Source organism: Brachionichthys hirsutus, chromosome 18 (assembly GCF_040956055.1).
Source record: "Brachionichthys hirsutus isolate HB-005 chromosome 18, CSIRO-AGI_Bhir_v1, whole genome shotgun sequence".
Taxonomy (NCBI): Eukaryota; Metazoa; Chordata; class Actinopteri; order Lophiiformes; family Brachionichthyidae; genus Brachionichthys; species Brachionichthys hirsutus.
The window spans coordinates 9464700-9487252 of NC_090914.1; the positions used below are offsets into that span (position 1 = coordinate 9464700).

General features: G+C 44.6%; 3 protein-coding genes across 3 annotated transcripts; 1 reads left to right on the forward strand and 2 right to left on the reverse strand.

Moving 5' to 3' along the window:
- The first annotated feature begins 389 nt into the window (after positions 1-389).
- Positions 390-9293, forward strand: sfxn5a (sideroflexin 5a). The gene is made up of 14 exons (XM_068751717.1): positions 390-437; positions 1284-1352; positions 2225-2302; positions 2559-2585; positions 2755-2809; positions 3144-3169; positions 3304-3357; positions 3616-3672; positions 3769-3834; positions 4439-4529; positions 6434-6549; positions 6624-6709; positions 7867-7984; positions 8905-9293. Exons 1-14 carry the CDS (start codon positions 390-392, stop codon positions 8980-8982), a joined length of 969 nt encoding a protein of 322 aa, XP_068607818.1. The 3' UTR covers positions 8983-9293.
- A 1919-nt stretch (positions 9294-11212) lies between these two features.
- Positions 11213-14781, reverse strand: emx1 (empty spiracles homeobox 1). The gene is made up of 3 exons (XM_068752223.1): positions 14436-14781; positions 12750-12934; positions 11213-11380 (listed from the first exon to the last, which is right to left on the reverse strand). The coding sequence occupies exons 1-3, from the start codon at positions 14779-14781 to the stop codon at positions 11213-11215; spliced, it is 699 nt and encodes a 232-aa protein (XP_068608324.1).
- A 5208-nt stretch (positions 14782-19989) lies between these two features.
- On the reverse strand, positions 19990-20913 carry noto (notochord homeobox; the record flags this gene model as incomplete). The annotated part of the gene is made up of 3 exons (XM_068752150.1): positions 19990-20187; positions 20274-20458; positions 20541-20913. Coding segments are annotated over 3 exons (756 nt in total), but the record flags the coding sequence as incomplete, so codon positions are not given.
- Positions 20914-22553: the final 1640 nt, after the last annotated feature.

Sequence of the window (22553 nt, forward strand, 5' to 3'; positions counted from 1 at the left end):
GGTGTATACAAATAAACTAATATTATAGACTAATTATAGACTAATATCATTATTAAGAAGGAAGTGCTTTCATTCAAGATCACCGCTAGGGGGCAACATTAGACATGAAACTCCTTCCCTCAACACTAAAATTCACAAAAGAGAAACGCAAATGTTTTTTTTTGCAATGATAAAAACTGATGCTTAGCTGTCATTTTAAATATTTTTGATATTATTAGTTTGTTACTATCTCCACCCGGCGAAGCGCCCCAGAATAAACCCCACTTCCCACAATGCAACGCTGCTCCGACCGAATGAACTTTGACAGCGAAAACCTCCGGTTGTGTTTACCGACACAGAACGCAGTTTTATGTCTGAAAAGAAGGTTACTCCAATGTGTTTGTAACAAGATGCCCGAATATCCAACATTCCAGCATGGGACGTCCCGTTTCGACCAGGTAATCGAACTGTTTGTGACGTCATATGAAGAACCTTCTGTACAAGCAATAGTTTTTGTTTAATAAGGAAACATGTTCAGAAAAAGAGGGGCGTGGTCAATAAAAGCGCACTTTGGAAGGACAGGCGTAATAAAGCGCAACTCCTCCCAATGATCAGATCTATAACCCGGATGTACAGGTGAGTCCTGATGAATGAATGAATGAATTAAAAAAGATTTTCAAAACTATTCCGCCATGCTGTGTTTTCACCAACCTCCACATGTTCAGGAAATCACAAGCAGATTTTCATCCAAATTAGCATTCGGTGTAATTAAACGGGTTGGGGGGAGAAATGGAAGTCTCTCAAGCCGCCATAATGTGTCTCTGCATCTCTGAAATGATTCCTTATGCACAGTTGCGAATAAATGAAAAAGGTATTTCAGGCTCGGTAATTACAGAAATTAATTGCAAACGGTGCGAGAGGATTGGGGTTACTAAGAGATGCCGATTGGAAACGGTTTGCACGGAGCCCTAATGAGGAGCCTCCACCTGGAGCGTTACAACAGCTGGCGTCTGGTAATCTCGCTGTTTACTGCCCGACAACTGGAAACTCTGCATTCAGCAAATATCCAGATTTCATTTCCTATACATTTGAGCAAACTTTACATTTCTCTTACCTGTATAGTCTATTTCTGAACTTTCTCATCCTGTCTCAGGTGTTTATAGTCTTTGCTTTAAAATTCCAATGATCAAAAAATCATAGGTTGCATTTAATATTGTATTTTATTATCTTTTATATTTCATGTGTTAATGTGACTCTAAAATTTAGAGTCTAAATGTTTGAATGATGTATTTTCCTTGGCTTAGGGAACATTCTTTGGTCGATTCCGGCACTTTCTGGATGTGATTGACCCCAGCACACTCTTCACCACGGAGGTAAAACCTTTCATCTAAAAGTAAAACTAAAATTGTAGAAGTAAATATGAGAAACTTCCACTGGAACCAAAGAGGATAGATTTTTCCTGTTCAATGTTTTTTGTTTTTGTTTTTGTTTTTTCTCGAGTGATCATAGTTTGTAATATGAGTGTGTGTGTGTGTGTGTGCCAAATTTTGTGGATATCCGATGACGTCAGGTTCATCTGATTCACACTTTGAGTCTGTTTCATGTTAATTTGAAAAAGATTGAACCAAGAATTAAGAAAAAAAAAGCCCCCCAGAAATAACGTTTTCCTTTTCTCAATAATCTAAAATCTCCTCATCTTTGTTTTTACCCCCCCCCCCCCCCCCAAACTCTGGTCTTCTCCGCCCATCATTACTTTACCTCAGGTTTTACTTGTGTTCTGCTAATTTTGCTCATGGAATCATCAGTGCCGTGGGGGCTCTGGGTAATGAAGCTGTTAGCGAGCTCTTTGGTGACAGTAATAGCAGCGATAGCTCCTGGGACATGATGAGCTGTGGACATGTGGGGGCAGCTGGAGACGGTCCACGCTCACACAAACACCCTGCATTGTGCCGGCATCCTGCTGGGCCAGTCGAAGCCTCGACTTGCCCCTAATGACGAGAGTGGAACTGGGACAACTGTGACCCCGTGTGTGCACAACTCGCACTAGTGCAGGGACGCAAACGCACACCGTTGGCAAACTCATTTCAACAAATTGGGCCACATAAGGTTGTATTTTACAAAACATTAGTTGGCGATCGCGCCATCCAGCCTGCATTAAAATGTCCAGTCGAAGCATTAATAGATTTGTTTCTTGTTTTTCTTTCCAACGTCAATAAAATATTTTGGTTGTTTTTTTTAAATTCAGAAACAGCTGCAGGAGAGCGTGGAGCTCCTCGCCCGTTTCAAACAAGGAACTCTGCCTCCAGGAGTGACAGATGCTCAGGTGGAGACAAAACACTTCACTTTATAAATGCTGCGAGACCGTCGGGTATCGTCGGTCCAACTAAGGGGACATTTGTTTGTGAAACATTCCGGAGCGAGGACACAACTGTGGAGACGTGTAGAAAAAAAAAAAGTCCCGATATCTCCTGCATAAATGTTAAAATCCTAATTTCTATATCATTTATTAAAAATGCACAACTTCATTGTGTAGACATGAAAGTTGTCTCATTATATATATTAATAATTTATCTTTGCAGCTTTGGCAAGCTCAAAAAATAAAGCAGGTAAGAACTTCCTTTCTTTTTAGTGTTTTTTTTTTTGTCTGAATCTCACACACACACACACACACACACACGAACAAAGAAAAATGCAAAATGTAAAGGCTTTTATTCTGAAGTTCATTATCGTTTGATTCATTCATTCATTCATTCATTCATTGCTCTCTGATCACAGGCGATCATCCACCCGGACACAGGGGAGAAGATCCTCATGCCCTTTCGGATGTCAGGTACAGTAACTCTGTGTGGAATCCTTGGGCAGGGCGGGGGGGAGGGGGGGGGGGCGATGTCATGGCTCTGCAGGACACTTCAGGTTGTCTATAGAAAGGTCACTCTCAGCTGGACGCTGATTAAAACCCCCCTCCCACAGTGACGGAGTATTTTGATGGCCTGAAAGCACCTTCTTTGTAAGGCTGGAGTGTCGTAGTGAAAGGTAATGAGGGAAGTGTGTGTCTGGCCACCCGGGATGAGCTGCAGAATCGTCCTGCTTAGTGGATCTGCCCAATAAGCCTAAAATCAAAGCTTTACCGGTGTTCAGTGCTGACGCCGGCTGTGTTCCAACAGGTTTTATTCCATTTGGAACACCAGTGGTAAGAGTTTATTAACATGCATTTCAGTCCTGCAAATATATTTATTGTAAATATATTGTAGACTAAAGTTACAAAGATTTAAAAACAAAATTGCCCTTCAATACATTTTCTAAAGGTTTTTATCCATCGTTTAGGTTGTTGGACTTCTTCTCCCGAATCAGACATTGGCGTCAACTGTCTTCTGGCAGGTAAATACTTCAAACTCCAGAAATGTTATTTCCAATTACTTTTTGATTTATATACTAGTGTAGACATGCTCATTTTTAATAAAATTAGAATAAACAAAAAAAACCACAGCAGGGGTGTGTCCTCGGGACTCTGCAAGTCCAGTCCAGTGTGTCCTCATCTATGTTCAGATGGGGACGCAGCAGTGCTACGATGCTAACTGTCCTATAGTAACACACCTGATGTAACGACACATTTATTAACACGCTCTCCTTTCACAGTGGTTAAATCAGAGTCACAATGCCTGTGTCAACTACAGCAACCGCAACGCTTCTAAGGTAAGCGCGTCGGCAGGGAAGCTGCCCGATCCTGTTTGATACTTAAACTGTATGTGGAGAAGTATTTACAGATTGTAATCCCACTTTCCACCGAAGCCGGCTCCAGCTTCAAAATTCATCCAGGGATACCTCGGGGCGGTGACCAGCGCTGTCTCCATTGCTGTGAGTTCTCCTGCGCCTTCGACTGAAACGTGTAGAAATATAGAAATGTCTGTCTGGTTTTTTGTGTAACTAGAGGGTTCATGTTCCCCCCAAAACTCTGTAAAACCTGCCAGCAAATTGTGTTTTTATTCCTGATTAGTTCACCCAGTTGCTTTCTGTCGTCTCTTGGTAATACAGGTCAAAATTTAAATGGCGGTGCAGAGTCGTTCTTGTTACGCTCATAGGGAAAGGTTTTCAGGTGAAACAGGAACTTGAACTTGAACAGCTCTTAGCAGTTCCTCTTACCTTAATGCCAAAGGAGTGCAAAACGCATTCTCACGCCTTCACAACTATTCGGACAGAACAAACTTGTGGGGTGCCTGGAGGGTGGAACAACAGCCAGGGAGGGGGGGTAGGAGCTCTCGAATTAAACCTCCGCCCAAGTGAAGGCCCCCTGACGGGCCCGTGGAGAAGCGGGGTCTGAAGTGGCGTGGTGGCGTCTTATCTTCTACACTACAGTCTTCTAGTCTGTTAGATGTTATCTGAGCATTTGAGCCTCATTTCCCGTCTCTCACTTTTTATTCTGTGTGTGTCGTTGCTTCTGTTTTTCCGGTTGTCCGTTCAGGTCGGGTTGAACGTGTTCCTCCAGAAAGCCAGCCGCTTCAGCCCAGCCACCAGGCTTTTGGTTCAGAGGTTCATCCCCTTCCCAGCAGTGGGTGAGTTCAAATAGCTGGGTCTGGTGGGATGAGCTGGGATTCGACCCGCAGGTGCTGCTGAAACGGCCTCTGGGTTTCCGTTTATTTCAAAACTTTAACGGACAGGGGATGCCTATTTTTAGTATTTTTAAATTATGTCGAGATTTGATTAATTAGCCATGCAACAATTTAATTGTAGGAGGCTAAGTGTGTGTGTGTGGGGGGGGGGGGCAGGCAGGATGCTCAACCCTAGCTGGTTGGGTTGAATAAAAAACAACAAACAGGCATCAGATTCTTGGGGACTATCCTCCAGGGACCGCCAACAAATGTCACGGGTCTGCTTCCAATTTGTCAACATGTGTTGTCAGATTGTTAATTTGTGTTTTCCCTGTTTCCGCTTTCACAACGTACAACATTAAAGACGGTAAATGGGAATCCTAACGAAGTCTCCCGACGTGGAACGTCCCTCTCCTTCTGTGTGGATAAACCCGTCGTTGCACGTGAACCTTCTGCTGCGGAGCCACAAAGCTGGTTTTCGTTGCCACACCCAGGAGTGCAGACCCATGTCCTCCGATGCCCCCAGGCTGCTGGCTTATAATTAAATTGTTTGCGCCCCCCCTCCTTCCTTTCACCATTCAATTAAATCAACAGGTTGCTATGGCGCAGCCTTTGCCTGGTAATTGGCTGCATGTTGGAACTCTGCTGCCACAAACAAATTGGATAATGGCCTATGTCAAGGCCTCATTTACCTGATTTCTGTTTGTTCATTGTGTTGCTGCTGTTGTTTTTGGTAAGCTCGCATAAAAGGTAATTAAAATGGATAATTGAAGCGAATGAAAGCCAAAGTGCTGTTTGGATTTTCACCCGCTTGATTTTGTTTGCTTACTTAAGGCTAGATTTATTTGTAATAACCTAATCAAGCAGCGGCCTGTCATTCAATTAGATTATGAAGACTCTATACCTGCAGGGGAGAGATGCGCCGCTGGAAAATGGACGGGGAGAATTCATTTATTCTGCTTTTGAAAATATTTCTCACTATTTGTGATGTTTAGGAAGTCATTACGTGGAAAAAGTTCCCCCGGTGCGTTTCCGTGAGCACAACATTAGTTATTAGTTGACAGTTAGAATCCACATAAATGTACTGTAATTATTTTAGCTATCAGACAAATTACAAGCTGATATTTGTTTTGGGAGGGGGGTGATCTAATGTGTTTGCATTAGTTTATTATTCCTCACTATCGGGCACTCTGTTAATTGGTCTGGATAATAATTCCTTGTAGGTAAAAAGAGCTATTTGTCGCCCCCCCATGATGCGACCTGCCAGCCCCGAAGCCCCTAGCAAAGATAATTCTGAATGCTTTTGTCTTAAATTAAAAAGGCTCGCGGCGCCATCGCTAAACTCGCTAAAATGAGTTGCTCACATTCCCGTTGGAGTCGAGGAGAAAGGTCGTTCCGTATTAACATGCATAAACAAGGTGGAGGGTGAGAACGCCGTGCGTTGACCTCTCCTTCACCTTGGTGCTCATGTGACCGTAAGATCTTATTTCATCGTCTTTTCATTTCGATTTGACCCACGTTTACTGGGCTGGGCTACGTGTAACGTGCGGCCGGCTCATTTCTGTTTTCACCTTAGCATCTCGTTGCGTCACTGCGAGGGAATGGCTGCATGAATGGCACAGCTTGGAGGCCCGCATATTGCAGGCGTCTCTCTCTAACGTCTCCGCGGGGGGGTGCGGGGGTTGGCAGTCTATTGCATGCTTAGTACTGCTCAACCCATTGGGTTAGCAGGTACCAATTCCTGACAAATGGCCTGAAGATGTGTAAAGTTCAGCTCAACTTTTTGCCAAAAATATAATTGCGTAACTTTAAAAATAATGTATTTTTAAGTGAATGAAGCTTTTTAAAAGTCGCCGGCTTCTCTACAGCGACTGCAAACGTCTGCAACGTGGTGCTCATGAGACACTGGGAGCTGGCGGAGGGCATCAACGTGCTGGATGGAGACGGGAACGTCGTGGCAACATCCAGAGTGGCTGCCAGGCATGTATGTTGTTGCTGCTTTGTTGATGTGTGGATCATCAAGCATCCGGTCGTTTCACTGTTTTATTTCTGTCTCAGGCACTCTTCGAGACGGCTCTGACCAGAGTGGTCCTCCCCATGCCCATCCTGGTGCTGCCTCCCGTGATCATGGCGGCGCTGGAGAAGTAAGCATCGCCACGATTACCTCTAACAGCCGTGCGACGTTTTTTGCATGTTGTGGGTGGAAAACGGTCACTGGTGAGATCCGATGATGCCGCCGAGGCGATGAATGTCAGCTTTGGTTGAAGTGGTAGCTAAAATTGTAGCTTTTTAATTGATGATGATTGATGATGCGCTCTGTTCAGACTGACGTCATGTGATCGATGCGGTACGCTGAGGAATGCGGCTTCATTATATAAACCCTGGCCGCGGGCCGGCGGTTTTGAACGCCCCCCCCGCTGCCCAGGTATGTTTGTGATTCCTGCAGCTGCAGGACTGAATGAGAGAGCGAGGGAGGGAATGTATGAGAGAGAGAGAGAGCAAAGGTGGACTCCAGGTTGCAGGTGAGTAGCGCTGAGCCATCCTCTGTGTCAGCTAGCCTTCACTGGCTCTCAATGGAGCGAGAACAAGCCCCCCCCCACCCCCCAGTGATGGATTACCCTGCTGAGGGCAGGTGCAGGGCCGTGACGGCAGGGTCTGTGCTTCAGCAGACGAGAGCTTATATATCAATAATTCAAAGGTTTTCAAACTTACATGTGCGCCCAAAGACCGTCCCTCGTCGCTCACATCAACTTTTCTGCCATTGTGTTTCCCCTCCTTTAAAGCTCAAACGTGTATCTGCGCATGTGTGTGTGTGTGTGTGTGCGTGTAGCCTAATTAAACCATGGCTGCCATACGTGTTAATGAGCTCCCTCATTAGGCAGCAGTTCTACTCGTTAGGGGAGGAGGCGTTGCTGGTTGAGGAGAAACGGAGCGGCTCTTTCTCAAGCTCCCGCTGAGCTCGCTGTCCCACACGCTGAAGGAGGGGATTATTGTACGGAGGGGCAGCGAGGAGAAGGACGGGCTGAGAGGAGGGAATGTATTTCTGGAGATGGAGCTTTAAACGGTCCTTGCAGTGCGTTTTAGCTCAGAGAGAATGCATTTTGATGGAAAACTTCTCGTCAATTTTAGGTTTATCCAGTTATTGACTTAAACCGGTCTGTGGAAGAGTAGAACACGTCCTTAAACTTCCACGTGGTGCAGTGCAGGTCATGCAAGATCCCCCCCCCCCACACACACACACACACACTACTCCCCTCGCTGTGAGGTAAATTGGTTTCCGTCTCCTGTGCTTCCCACCCAGACTCCCCCTCCTGCAGAGACGCCGGAGGCTCGTCCTGCCCGTCCACAGCCTGGTGTGCCTCGCCGCCTTCGGCCTAGCGCTGCCGCTCGCCATCAGTCTCTTCCCACAGATGTCCCAGGTATGAATGTCATGGAGTTACAAGAGAGGAATCAAAAAGCTGGGATAATAATTTAACTTGTTTCCGGGTCTGCCTGGACTCGTTTTCAGTGACTGATGTTGATGAACGCGGCCCCCCGACCTCTGTAACACTCCCCATTGAGCTTTACAGAGGCTCTCCTCTAATGAGGCGTAGCCCTCGGAGACTTCAAGTGCTCTGTTGTGATCGTCCCACAGCCGCTATATCCTGCGTTCGCTGATGCCGCCCGCCCAGGCCAGCGGGCTGAGTTCTGACTTTAGCCTTAATACCTCCGTACGCGTCGCTCCACTCATTAACTGCTGCAGCATTATTTTGTTTTCCTCTCTTCTCTCTTTCGTCTTCTCTCTGCCAAGTGACTGGCTGAGACGAGCCAACCGGCTCTGGCTTTAAAAATATTTAGGATTTAATTACCACTGGAAATACAGACGGCCATATGGCGAGAAAAAAAAAACGTCAGACATATGTGCCGCCAACGGTCCTGTGAAAAACGGAGGGGCTTGTTTTTCCCTTATTTTTTTTTTTTTTTTTGCACTTTCTCAAGAATGGCAGATGAAAAAAAAAGAACTCCCCAAAAAGCAACAAGAATGCCCCCCCCCCCAGTCCTCGACACTACCCACCCACTCAATTTGTCCCACTCCTACATTTCACACCTAGCAAGATGTCTGATTAGCATACTGCCTCCGACAGCCATCTGTCTCTCGTTCAAATATTAGGAGATGTAAACCTCAAATTAGACTGTAATCTGCCAAATTGGCTCTCTTTGCACATTAGCAGTAAATACAGAACATTTAAAGCTTTTTAAAATTGTTTAGTTGCAAATCTGTAAGTCGCAGCTCGTATGGATGGAACCTACTCTACGTGCAGTGTGTAGTGTGCAATTTTTGCCCTTTATGTTCCCACAGATCGGTGTGAAACAGCTCGAGCCCGAGATCGCCATGGCAACTGATTGTCAGATCGTGACATACAACAAAGGCCTGTGACCGGAGTTCACCTCCTGACTCCGATCATCAGCAGCCTGAAGCTGCCAGAGAAGGAATTGTAATGGATTTGTTCTGTGAGTAGAAAACATATGTTGGCTGAGAGAGGCGCGGGGGGGGGGTTGGCGGCGGGACGGTACTCCTCCTGTCAGCACCAACGCACGATGACATATCGATATTGGGAAATGTACTCGATAACTTATCAATTTCTGGAAGCCTGCCGTACCACGACCTCACTGGACCTCGTTCCAATAGTGATGATGTCATAGACGATAGACCAGGAGGGATTCCTATTCCTGTTCTATGACGGCTGACCTGTCGCAATTCAACCAGGGAGATGTGAGATCAATAAAACCAAACCCTGCTCCTCAAGCATCCTGTAACACATTTGTTATTTCTGATTCCTTTTAATATATAATATTCCATTTATACTCTTATTCCACACAGATTGGTTTAAATTTCATCTGAGCATTTCATGGAAATGTATACTGACTTCAGAAAGATTCGTATTTTCATATGTAAAGTATCTTGTTTGTATCTGTTGAAATCTTTTGGAAAAAAACAACTTCATATTTTGGGTGAGAGGTGAGTGCAAACATCTCAGATTAGGGAATATAATTCATTTCCTGCACAGTCCACAGTGAGTGGATTGCAGCTTCATCTCTCCGCCAATTTGAAAATGATTCCGAATTTAAATTTGTCGGCTTGGGATTTGTGACTGACGCCTGTAAAAGTAATTTATCGCTCAACATGCAACTTTCTAACATGGAATAAAAGGTGCAGATTTGTTGGGTTGTTTGAGGAAAATGAAGATCGCACAGACGATCAATGATTAATCTGGTCGTGTTTTAACACCTTCGCTGCAGCAGTGGGGATTTGTCAGCTCCTTCCTCTCCTCAGGAGAGACTTTGTTTTTCCACAGTGGATCCCTCCTCCCACCCAGAACTCCTCTCTGCTGACTCAGGCGATTGGAGACCGGCATGATTTTCATTTTAATTGCTTTCCTCAAAGGCGAAGCTCCAACCCCAGAGTGCTTCGAGTGTCAGAGTGAGCTTCTGCATTTGTTAAAACCTTTGATGCTGTTTATTCAGGCAATAATGCACCTCTTTCAAGATGCATTTGCACCTGCAGGGTATCCTGTACACTCAAAACAAGGCCCCTTTTGGAACTGTACGTGTCTTTGCGGTGAGTTTTACCCTGTCTGGTTGGGAATGACTTCTGTTCCTCCTCCTGCTGGAGTTTGGGTAACACACCTGACACCTGTGCAACAGTCCTGCAGCATTCCTTCACCTCCTCCGCAATGAGAGGATCTCAGCCTGAGAGAAGTGTCGCCTTCACCGGCGAGGCTGCGTTTGGCGCTCTGGCTGCACGCCTGTCGGTTTGTCTGCTAGCGGGATTACGAGAGGGCTTCCTTGATACTTGGATCTGGATCGTGGATCGGGAGAGACCATTAAATGAAGAAGAGTTCAGTTCTAACCTTAAAATTTGTTTAGAATGTTCACTACTAGCCTGCACCACAGAGCACCGACTATAACGGGCGGCGGTGCCTCAGCCGGAGAGAGAGGAGCTACAATTTATTTCAAAAGCACCTGCAAACTCATTACACATAAAAAATTCTCATCCGATACATTTTTGTTTGTATTTTATTCTAAACAATAATTGCACATCCTGCTTGAAAAGTCTCCTCTTGCATGCCGCCATGTTTCCTACTCCACGCTTAATGAAATCTGCAGATGGTGATTTCGTCCATCGTCCCGCACAGAGTGATGCTTCATGATGGGAGAAGTGGAGAGCTTTTTTATTATAGCTGCATGCAATTCTCTTTTTAACACTGGAGGAATCAGCAGCGTCTCTCCCGTCGCAGAGTCGTGTGCTCAGCTGCTCACGATTCTGCTCTCTGCGGGAAAATCTTCACTGGTGAGCGAAACGGGATCAACGCCGGAATGGCTTCCAAGATCCGAACCGTCTGTCATTTCCTGCTTTGCTTGTCGAGTAACTCTCAGAAAAGTGCGTGACGGGTTCTTGTCTTTGAGGAGAACAATTACATGGTTGGGGGTGGGGGAGGAGAGAGGGGTGTCATTGAGGCGTTAGTGGCCTAAGCAGGTGAGTAAAACAGCTTCAACAAATCAAATGGCCTCTTTCAAAAACAACCTTTAAAAGTAGACTGTGTACAATTTATATATATATATAAAATGCCTTAAATAAGATGGGGGGGGTTAGGGTGGACCACGTTTTAGTCTTCTGAGGTCACGTCTACGTCCTCAGAGCTGGTTTGCTTGGTGGCGAGGCGCCATCTGTTAATATGGTGGCTTGCCTTCTTCTTCTGCTGGCTCTCTGGCCCTTCTTCTTCCAGCTTCTGCCGCTTGTACTTGGTCCGCCTGTTCTGGAACCACACCTTCACCTGGATAGAGAGTTCAGAAAACAAACGATGGTTTAATGATGATGATGATGATGCAGGTTGTAGCCCCAGAGAAGTTCAGGAGGTCAATTATTTAATTCTCTATTAATCCTTTGGGATGTTTTTAGGTGATAAATGAATTGTTTGGTCTAAAAATAGCACAAAATGTCCTGAAGATACTCAGTTTGATGCTGTTTAGAACGACAGAAATAAAGTTTTTAAGCTTTTAAATTATTAAATGCTCAGAAAAAATACTTGTTAAATGAATTAAAAATATAGATGCCTGTTTACACTGACATTCGCAATCCATTTTCCAATGTGGTTGCACATATAAAGAATATACACTTGCAATTATTCACTTCCATGACAGAAACCTGAATCCCTTGTTCTTCATTTTATTTCATTGTGGCTGGGTGGGCTGAAAAGCTGCCTGAATGAATGATGCTGCATGGCCTGACCTTGAAATACGAGCTCAGCTGACTAACCTTAACATTTAGGAGGTATTTTTCTAACACCTGCACAAATATTAATTTCCTCCCGAGTCCCGACTAACAAGAGGAAGCTCGGTTAAATCTTTGTAAATCATCATGCTGGATGATCGCCTTTCTCTTTGTCTGTGTTAATTGTTATTTATCTCAAATCCATTACAGTTTACCTGACAGGGATTAATGGCAGAACATCAACCGATTTAACACTGAAACTCAAAGCAGCATTTATCCAAATCGCTGACTCGGGTTCATTCTGATGTTGCCTGTTCGACCAAGATAATATGGACTCTTCAAACACAACCGTATGTACACTTTATAATCCTCTAACACTCATTCATTGCACACCTTTAAGAGACATAAATGCAAAAAAACAATCAGAACTGTGTTGGAAACTACATAATAATTAAAGAATCCCAGAGGCCATTCTAAATTATTTTATACTGTATTTTTTTAATCCACATTCAGATAGTTTTTGAATTGTAAATAATGACAATAATTGAAAATACTAAGTAGTCTAAATATTTTTTTAAATAATAAATGCATGCAGAAAATGAATACTGATTTAACAGAAAGTGTTGGTCTAGCTAAATGGCAAATGTCCTGAATAATTTAGCTTGTTTGATTTATTTAATTTAAATGTATTTATCTTTACTGTACAAAAATAATTGCTTGGCTTCTCGCTATGAGTGACAAAATAAAATATTAGTAGAAGAAATATGCAACGCAAAAGTATAGGAGAAAAAAATTCCTCGAGTCAAAGAAGAATTATTTCAGTTAGACGATTTTAAAGCTTCAAGGTTCAACTCTTTATTTTTAAAGTGAGATTTAAGTGTCGTAAAATCAATTTGACGTCACCGAGAGCACCTGCGGAGCATTAAACTTACCTGCGTCTCAGATAAGCTCAAGCTGTGAGCCAGCTGCTTCCTCTCGGCTCCGACCACGTAGTGGTTCTTCTCGAAGGCCCGCTCCAGGCGCAGCAGCTGGGACGGGGAGAAGGCGGTCCGGATGCGTTTGGGTTTTCTGGCGAAGGGACCGTGGAGGAGCAGACTGTCCTGGTGCAGGTCGTTACCTGGCGGCGGGTTCAAGGGGAAGGAGAAGCGCCGTGAGTTCGGGCTGGCAAAGGTAACCTCAATGCGTAATTTGGACCGGACGGGCATGTAGCGCGCTTTCAGAGGCCGTGTTAATGACGAAATGATGCTATACAGGCTAACGTTCAATATACATTCACATATTAATATACTTGTTATTATTGTTATAATCATCCCAAATAAATAGCTGTAGTTATTTACATATTAATACCACTATAATACCACATTTCCTAAACCGGTTTAAACCACTTTTCAATTGCTATCTTTTTTTTTTTTTTTTACAATAATTAGGCCTACTTTAAAATCCTGCCTTATAGTCCACGCAAAGTTCATTAATTCACGACACGGGTATTATGTAAATAATTTCCTTGTAAAAAAAAAAGAAACGAAAAAGAAATTGTCATAAAATTACAATTTTAAGTGTTAACATTTATGTATTACTACTATCATGAGTGTTATGTGTGTATTTTGTCAGATGAGTAAAACGGGAGAGAAATAGGCATCAAATATTAAAATGACAAACTGACAAAAAATTATATGTTTACGTAAAAATGCTTATATTTTACTATTCCAATTCGATTCACAATACATTTAATAAATGTTTACTATTTTGTGTTCTATCGAAATAATATACTTTTTTAGGATAGAGAAACTAAAATTATTCTGATAAGATGTAATTTGTGTTATAGCATCCGAAAATGCAACCAAACTTGTTTTTAGTTTGTCTTAATATTTAAATTAGATTATATATTGAATCCTTTTTTTCTACCTCACATAACTATTTTAAAACCTGGTGTATATTTGTAAATCATCGTAATAGATTAAATGAAAATGCCAGTGATGGATTATTTAAGGATTTGCATGATTTGCCTTTAATAAAAAACATATTTCCCTTCTGTCAGAATTCAATAAAAGTCTGTATGTTGATAAAAGCGGAATTAGTCTCCTATTAAACTGCTCTAATTATTCTGCACCGAGATCTGTGGATTAAAAAAAAAATCACTGCAGGCTGTCTTCAAATCCTTTGCTGCTATAATAGCCGGACAGGATTTCCTTCTGATTTACCTTTCAATTCGCATTATGCTGCAATGATTATCCTGGATTTGATCTATTCCGTCTCTATAGCTTGGAAGATTTGAGAACGAATAGCTGTATCTTATCCCGGGGCGAGTTCTGTCGGACGGAAGAACAGCGGCGCTTATCTCCGACTCCTGGCTGCGGCTTTCTGAGAGGAGCTGCGGGGCGACCGAGAGCGCAAACCCGGGGCAGACCGCTGCCGGCTCGGCGGCGTCGTCTGTTATCCGTGGCAGCGACTCGTTCAGAGATCACCGTGGAAAATTAGTTCCAAAATCACGTGGAATGATCTCAAAAGCGAATCACTTTTTGGCCGAGTTTATTCGGAATTACGCGCAATCAACGTATCCATTATTTTACTGTATTTATTTATTTACACCTATATAATTAACACTCTCTCTTTCCTACCTTGAAATCTGTGTCCGAAAAACCTGTTCCGTAGGACCCAGGGGTAGAAGTTGAGCGGCTCTCGGTGCTGCGTCCCAAAGAAGTGCGGGTGCTGTAGATGGGAGCCCCCGAGCTGGTGGGGGGCCACGGTGAGGGAGGGGTGGTTTACCGTCTCTGGGAACACCAGCTCCGGGCTTTGATAAAGGTGCCTGGCTGGCGGGCCCGGGTAACTGTTCATTAGGACATCAGCCGTCGGGTTGGAGTAGCACAAGGCGGTCGGCCGGATTGGATCCTCGGCCGTTGGGGGGTTCTCCTTGGCTACCAGGGACTCGATCGTGAAGCAGCGTTTTCCTGCAGTCGAAAACATCGTCTCTTGAAAGAAAGACAAACAATAACAGTGATCAGATTTCCCTCCTCTTCCTGAAAAATAAATAACCTCCCTTTCAGAGACGCGTCATCATGGTGGGTTTTTTTTTGGGGGGGGGGGGGGGGGGGTGTCCAGTGGAGATGCTGCTATAAAACTAAACAGTACTACAAGCGTCCCATGGAAACCTGTGTGCGCAGTGAGTTTCGCGCACAAATGCGCGTCAAGTACCAGCGCGTAAAATCTTCACTGACTTTACGCAGCGCAAGGGAAAGCGCTGATTGGACCAGAGAACCTGCCAATAAGTCTCCTCAAGTATCTGCTTCACAGATTTGTGTGTTTCGATTTAAACTGTGAAAGAAAAAAAAAAATAATTGCAGCTACGTATACCTATTTAAAATATTGTGTTATAAAGTAACACAACAACAACAATAATAATATGTAATGGCTTCCTGGGGACGCACCGGGAAACTTTCCTCTAAATGCATTCGTTAAACTGAAGCGTTCAGAAAGTCTCACGCGTGATTCTGATCAGGAAGGAGCAGCTCTCCCCACCAGCGGGCCCTCCTGCAGGAGAGCCTCCTCTTTGGAGCTCCATCCATCCGCGCCCATGCATGGCTTCCATTGCGCACTAACCAAGTTAATAATTGTCCTCTTAATACGATCGTTTGTATGAAGATGGCATTAGAAAATCATTACCGATGGAAATTATGAGGTAAAACAAGTTGTTGATTAGGCATTTAGAGCTAAAGGCTCCTAAAGACGCGCCAGCAGGATGAATTGGTTAAAAAAATCTCATGTTTCTTCATGGGTGTCTTTTCCTGTATTTATATTGATCGTGTAAATCTGCATTCATTCTGCTTGAGCTCCGAAAGGATTGATCTATACTTTCTATGGATTCATATGTTTAGCGTGTTGAATACATCAAGCCAACGAATCATTTCCATCCGACCCCAAATCTCCACATTTAGTTGCCACCTTCTGTTTTTAAGGATTCGCGTGAATACCGCATGAATGAGAAACAGAAATGAAAGCAAACTGGTCCCAACTCTTTTTTTTAAATCGATCCTTTAAGGACAGGTAAACAGCGATCAGGACTGTTTTCCTTCTGTGGCTGGACTCTTCACCTGCGGCGCTGCAGCAGGAACTTGGGTTTAATGATGAAGCCCTGCGGGCCTTTGCGCGCTGATCCTGATCGCCGCTGGTTAATAGATGGCCAAACCCCTCCGCATTAATGAAAACAAAGCGGTGAGAGTCCGACCACGCTGATCCTCAACGACGAGGCCGGGTGGTGCCTTCAAGCACTCGGGATTCTGTATATACATATATATATTTAGGGTGAATGCGTGGAAATTGGTGGAGAGTAGTGATTTTAATTTAAGGTGGCCATTTCTCTGTTGACACTGGATGTAGTAAATGTATTCGGATTATGTATTAATTGTATAGGAGGAGGGGAGAATCGCTGTTACACATTGACTAATTAAGTAAAGTAAAACAGAGAATAGTTAACAGGAGACGGTGAAAAGAAGGTCGACCCGGGGCACCGAACTGCGCATGACTGTTTTAGATGTTGCACTGTTTCTGTAAGATGGACTCAAGTAAACTTATTTCACCTCAACTGCTGCGCGTTTTCTCAAGATCACAGCATTCCGGGGGAAAAGCCACGCACAGAACCAGCCTCGATCTTTATTGTTTTTATTTACTAAAGATAAGATCATTAAGAAGCAACAAGCATCGTTTATGCACACTTTGTTGGTTCTTGGCATTCGGTGACATTAAACTGTTTTGTGCGCACATTTGGAAAAACCGCGTCACTGAAACAAACTGATCAGACAATTAAATCACGTCAGGCTGATCTAAAGTGTTGTTTTCTGATGACTTTTATCGAATTCTTTAGAATCGGATTAAAAGCGACACAAATGACTTTTACGCCGTTTACCGACCTGATTTACTGATCATTTAAATTCCCTTTAATAAATATATTAAAATTGTGGCTTATGTTCTTGTTACAGAACATACCGTTAGTGTCCAATATGAACAAAGCAAGTGCTGCCATCTCGTGGTCATTATCTGACGTGACGTTGCGGATGATTGAAGAACATTTCGTTTTTGCAGAAGGTTTCGTTGATCAATGCAATTATCATGATGAGATGATCATTACTTCCGAAGTGAATGTTCATGAAAAATGGTCCGTTGTGTAAACTGTGAGTTTCGGGCCGTGTTTATTGGCTTGAGGAACTGCGCTCTTTCCCGTCTGATCCCACTGATCAGATCAATGCGGGGGCGGGGGCGGGGGCGGGGGCGGGGGGGGGGGGGCTCCCGCGTTCATTTATAAACTAATTAGTCATTTTGTTTCGCATTAGCGCGTTGTGTGTTCAGCTAATCTATCCCACCTAAATACTCGGAACATTTCACCCCATTAAAACGAGATGGGAAAAGTAGCACGTCGCTGCGTTTGTGCCACCTGCGTGAGAAGTGCGGTCGTTCGGGCCACCTGTACGGCGCCCCGCCCCTCCGCCGGCTCCCCGCGGAAGTGTAAACAAACATCCCAGCTTTAACACCGCCTGAAGAAAGTACAGTATTCCAGTTCAATAGAGGAATATTTATGTACACATGAGGGGTCTGGCGATGCGTCAAATACAACAAATGTGCGTAAACATGAGAACATGAGATTAGCGAAATTATTTTTGAATAAATGAAGGAAGATGGGGTGAGTTTAGTTTCCTGCTCACCGCATGATGGAGAAATCACCGTTTATTCTTCCACCTTTCCGTTTATTTTCCCCGCGCGTAAAAGACGCGCGTTGATTTATTGCGCGTCATTTGGAGCCAGGAGTCTCTCGTCTCCCAGGACCAGTCCTCCCAACCCCAGGACGACTTCAGGCCGCCTCCTCTCCACAGTGCCCGTGTCAGAAGTCATTGTTCCTCTCAAATGCGGGCCTTTCAGCGCGGGACAAAGGCCAGCTCCTACTTCAAACGCCTGTAATGAAAGCTAATGACTATTAGATGGAGTCGAGGGGCCCGGGTCTTTTGTAAATAATTTTTTTCCCCTTTACAATCGACTACCCTAAAAACCGCGTTGGTCAAATGAAGAGCATCCTCTCCATTTATTACTCTCCATGAGAACTTTCACACCTTCTTGGAGGCGCATAATCTGGACCGAGTCACGTGACAAACAGTATTTACATGCAGCGAAGAGCAGTGTGGACTCAAATCCTTTCAATGACTTTAATAAATGTTTATTTTAAATTAACTATGACACATTTCCTCGGCAGGCTTTTCCACTTCCAAAGGCCAGTTTTCATTTTTAACCATTAGAATAAAACTTTAATGACCGTATTTTCTGTCCTTGTTTTGGCATGGTACAAATTTGAGTTTACAACATTGGTCAGATTTAAATACATTTTTTTTTTTTACAATTGATTGGTTAAAACAAATGCTTGTCTGATAGCTTCAAATGTCTTATGCTTGACCAACATCTCTAATCCCAAATCTTTTGGCATTTCTATCATAAAAGACAAAGAAAAACTCCCAGTCAAATTCCTTGAATGACGATTAGAGTTGTCAAAGCTGCATCAGATGAATTTCTAACCATAAATTCATCATTTCAGCTCCAGAACTTTCTGAATATATATATTTTTCACTTGTCCCCTGAGCTCCTGATGGAGCACAGGATTCATCAGGAAGTTTAAAGTGTGTAAAGAAGAGCCGATTGGAGCAAATGAAGATGCATGCTTCGGTCTGAGTCAGCGTGGAGAAGCTTCCAGCCTCTAAGGTGCCCCGTGCTAATTGGGACGATAAGCCCGGTGATCTCCGTCCCTCATCCCTCCAGCCCTCCTCTCCGGGTTTTCTCAGCCCTCTGGCTGCTTCTTTCTTTTCCTCAATGGGATTATGATGGGCAGCGGTGAGAGGAGAAGGGAGCCGGATCACATCAGAAAAAGCTCTCTGGGGTTTTTACACAAATTCTCCTCCTCCAGCGGTGCTTCTGCTCCTAATCCGATGGAGCACGGACACTGGGAGAGAGATCAATCCGTCTTCGGTACCGTCACCAGCCATCTTTTCACAGTTGGGTCTGTAAGATCAATCGTCTTGTGTGTGAATCATTTAAAATGAATTAATTTTGGCACACTACGCGCTGATGTGTTTGGTGTTCTGCCTTAAAAAGGCAGAGAACGAGGTGAAGCCTCCTCACATCCTCACTCATCCTCAACATGTCTCTTCGTCTTCGTCTTCCTCTTGTGGCATCGAATGCATTCACAACTGGAGCTTCACCTAATGCGTGCTCCCATCTGAGTCCTTTCAGGTTGTCCACTCTGATGGCTTTATTTGCTGCATCCTGATCCTTTCTTCACGCTGTTTTCTCCCTTGTCTTATCCCTCATGTCTGCCAGGCGGGCTTCAGCAAACAGCATGAGGCCTCCTCCACCTGGAAGGAAGGACATCCAGTTTGAATAGAGGGGAGACAGGACACCTGCTGGTGGTGGGTGGGCACCTCAGAGCCCCCCCCCCCCCCATCCACGGAGGAGCAGTGAGAGCAGGCGTATTGACCATTTTAAGGAGATTAACTTGCAGTGAGACCATGCTCTCCTGCCCCGAGACAGACCGACGGCCCCCGGGGGAACAGATATCCCAGCTAATCCCTGAGCTGGTTATTTGTTTCATCCATCCCAAAATGTGAGCACGATCAAACTCAAGAGGAAATGTCTCCATCGTCTTGAAGTCTGATGCAGAGAGGCAATAATGAGGGGTCAAATGGAAGGGGGGGTTACATTGAGGAGGTGCACGGTCTCTCTTTAGTTTAACTTTTGTCTTATTTTGATATGCTCCCTTTACAAAATAAATTCTAGAAATAAAATGTTTCAATAGTTCATGTAAACCTTTGTTTTTCTTTACGGATCAGAGTTTGAAATATTGAATGCTTTATATGTTTGTTTGTTTTTTATTTATTGCCCAAGAACTCGGTTGTCGGGTTTTTATCAGTTCATGTTTTCACTTTAACTTCAAAAACCTTTGCAGAGAAATAAAACAAGACAAAGTCACCATTACTGTCATAAAATATATTTCTAAATTCAAATGTATACAAAAAGCACAAAGTTGAACTCATCCAAGAGCAATTGGTGAATAAATTTAAATATATAACTATACCTCCATTAAATATTCAGAGCCTCTCTAACTGTATGTACAGAAACGGTCTTTTCAAAAGTGTTGTTTGGTCAGCAGTGGTCAATCGAGTCATCAGACACGTCAATATCCAGGTCTGAGAACTCTTCCTCCTCCTCTTCATCACCGTGGCCTTGGGATCCAGGGCTTTTCGGCGGGGCTGCCAGGCCCAGCTTGGCCAGCTTGGCCTGCTGTTGCTCCAGACTCTGTTTGCGCCACTTGATGCGTCGATTCTGGAACCAGACTTTGACCTGCAGTTATAGAATTAAAAGGCGTTTTAGACGGATTGCATTGAATCCGATGCTGCAGTTTAAATATCGCTCATCCCTTTTCTCACCTGAGCCTCTGTGAGCTGCAGAGCCGAGGCCAGGAGGAACCTTTCCGACCCCACCATGTACTGCTGCCGCGCAAACTCCTTCTCCAGCCGGGAGAGCTGCTCGCTGGTGAAGCTGGTGCGCATGCGTTTAGACTTCCCACCCTTCTTGAATGAATGCAGCCCCGTGTTGACTTTGGATACAGACGCTGCAAATAAAGAGATAAGACATTTAATCACACCCGCCACAGGAAGCAGGCCCCGACATTTCCTTGAAGAACTGACATTTACCTTGAGCGTAAAACGCTCCACGACACGGTGACTGGTAGGTGAAAGGCGGGCAGCAGTACACCGAATATCCCGGCTGCGTCGACCGCAGCATGTTTGCGGAGTAGAGGTAAGGCGCTGCCGCCATCGGTAAACCGACGTGACCGGTGAGAGGGAGGAGCGGAGCCGCTGCGTGATATCTCTCCTCGCACGGAGTCGGACTCGTCCGGCAGCTGCTCGCGTCCTCGGGCTTGGCGAGCAAAGCATCGATGGTGAACGATTTTCCATTGGAAGGCTTCGTTGACGCGCATTGGCCACCCTGGCGCGGTTGGTACAGCGCGGCTGCTGCGTAATTACGCACCGCATATCCATAACCTTGCATCCTGTCAGGGCGAATGTTTTAACGAAGCGAGCTGTTGATCCAGATGCACCTGGAGGAGAGACTGCCGCTCCTCTGGAGAGCCCACATTTATATTCCGGACAGACCCGGAGGTGTCAACAGCCCCCCCGTCGAGCCTTTGTCTTTCTAAGCAGCAGATGAGAGGGTTGAACATCCCGACAATGTGTCCAATTAATTGGTGGAGTAGTACAAGCTGCGATTGTCAAACATCCTAACCCTTTGAATGACAAGGCTTTTGAAGAGCCGTGGGGGCTGTGTTGGAGGGGGGGGGGGGGTTACTGGGCTACAAATTCTTGCATGGATCTTAAATCCAAATGTAATCATTACCGCTGGGAAAGCCTTGATGTTACCAAATCATCTTATTCGGATCCTTTTAAGTCGACAGATGCTTTAAGCAGCGTAACGACCTGCTCCACGGAGACGGACTCCAAGCCGCGCGTCCGACGCAGAAACTGCAGCGATGATTTTTAGGATCTTTAATTCTTTCCCAAACCAATCCGGGGATGTCAAAGGCTGTAATTTATGTTTTCCCGATCAACCAGCACCAATCCAAGAATCGCCCCTGCATGTGTGTGTGTGTGTGTGAACACTCTTTAATCTTTTTCCTGTGTAAAATCAATGCGCTCCATTTTCAAAGTGTGCCTTTTAACAGCGGCGGTGTCGCTTTTAAAACTGAATAACAGCTTCGCGTAATGGAGGCGTCAAATTCATCGGGTGCTGCGCCCTGACGGGGGGGGGGGGGGGGGGGGGGGGGGCTGCGCCCTGACGGGGATGCAAACTGCAGATGCACTAATGAGTTAATCCTGCAGGTTGATCGGCCTCATCTTGAAAACAAGCCTTAATCTGAAGATATGTGCGTATTTATTGTGCAGTCACTTCCTGACCATAAACTCCAGTCTCATCGCGGCACTAAATCATCCAGTATATATTGTGACGTAATCTCATTTGAGATTAGGAGATAAAGGCGTCGGAAGCGAGCTGCTTCCTAACAAAGGTGTATTCTCTTTCAACTCGGATTATTGCCAGCTCTGCAAACTTTGCAGGCTCATTTCCATCATTTGGAGGTGGCAGAGAGTCTCTGCAGAGCCTTAAGTAACTGTTAAAACACATTTAAACACCGAAGCGAAGCGCCCCCCCTTCCCTTTGACCTCGGATCGTTTTATTTATCCTCCTTCGGTGACACTAGAATGTCTAATGAAGAGGGCAAACACAGACTTTCTCGGCCGGGCCTTAACAATGAGGAAGCTGCTTGTGACAGGACCACCCACTCCACGGCCCTGTGTTTGCTGACGTGCCCTGGAGAAACTCTCCAACCAATCACATTTATCGTCCAAAACTTATCAAAGGAACACAGGAACACCTGTTTGATGGCTTCATGTTCTGGGTGGAATATATAGATGACTGGAAAATAAAAGAAGATCATATTTTGGAGTATTTTCTGCAGACATTTGAGTTTGCTTTGAGAACTTTTCTCATTTTTTTAATGGGATTAATATAAAGGCAGCAATCAACAGTTGATTGACACATTAAATCTATTGATTATCGTGCCTCATGAACCAGACCAACCTCGGCCTCCTTAAGGTCAGACCTGCTGCAGGGACGGCAACATGTCTTCCTTGTGTATTGAAGCCAGACAA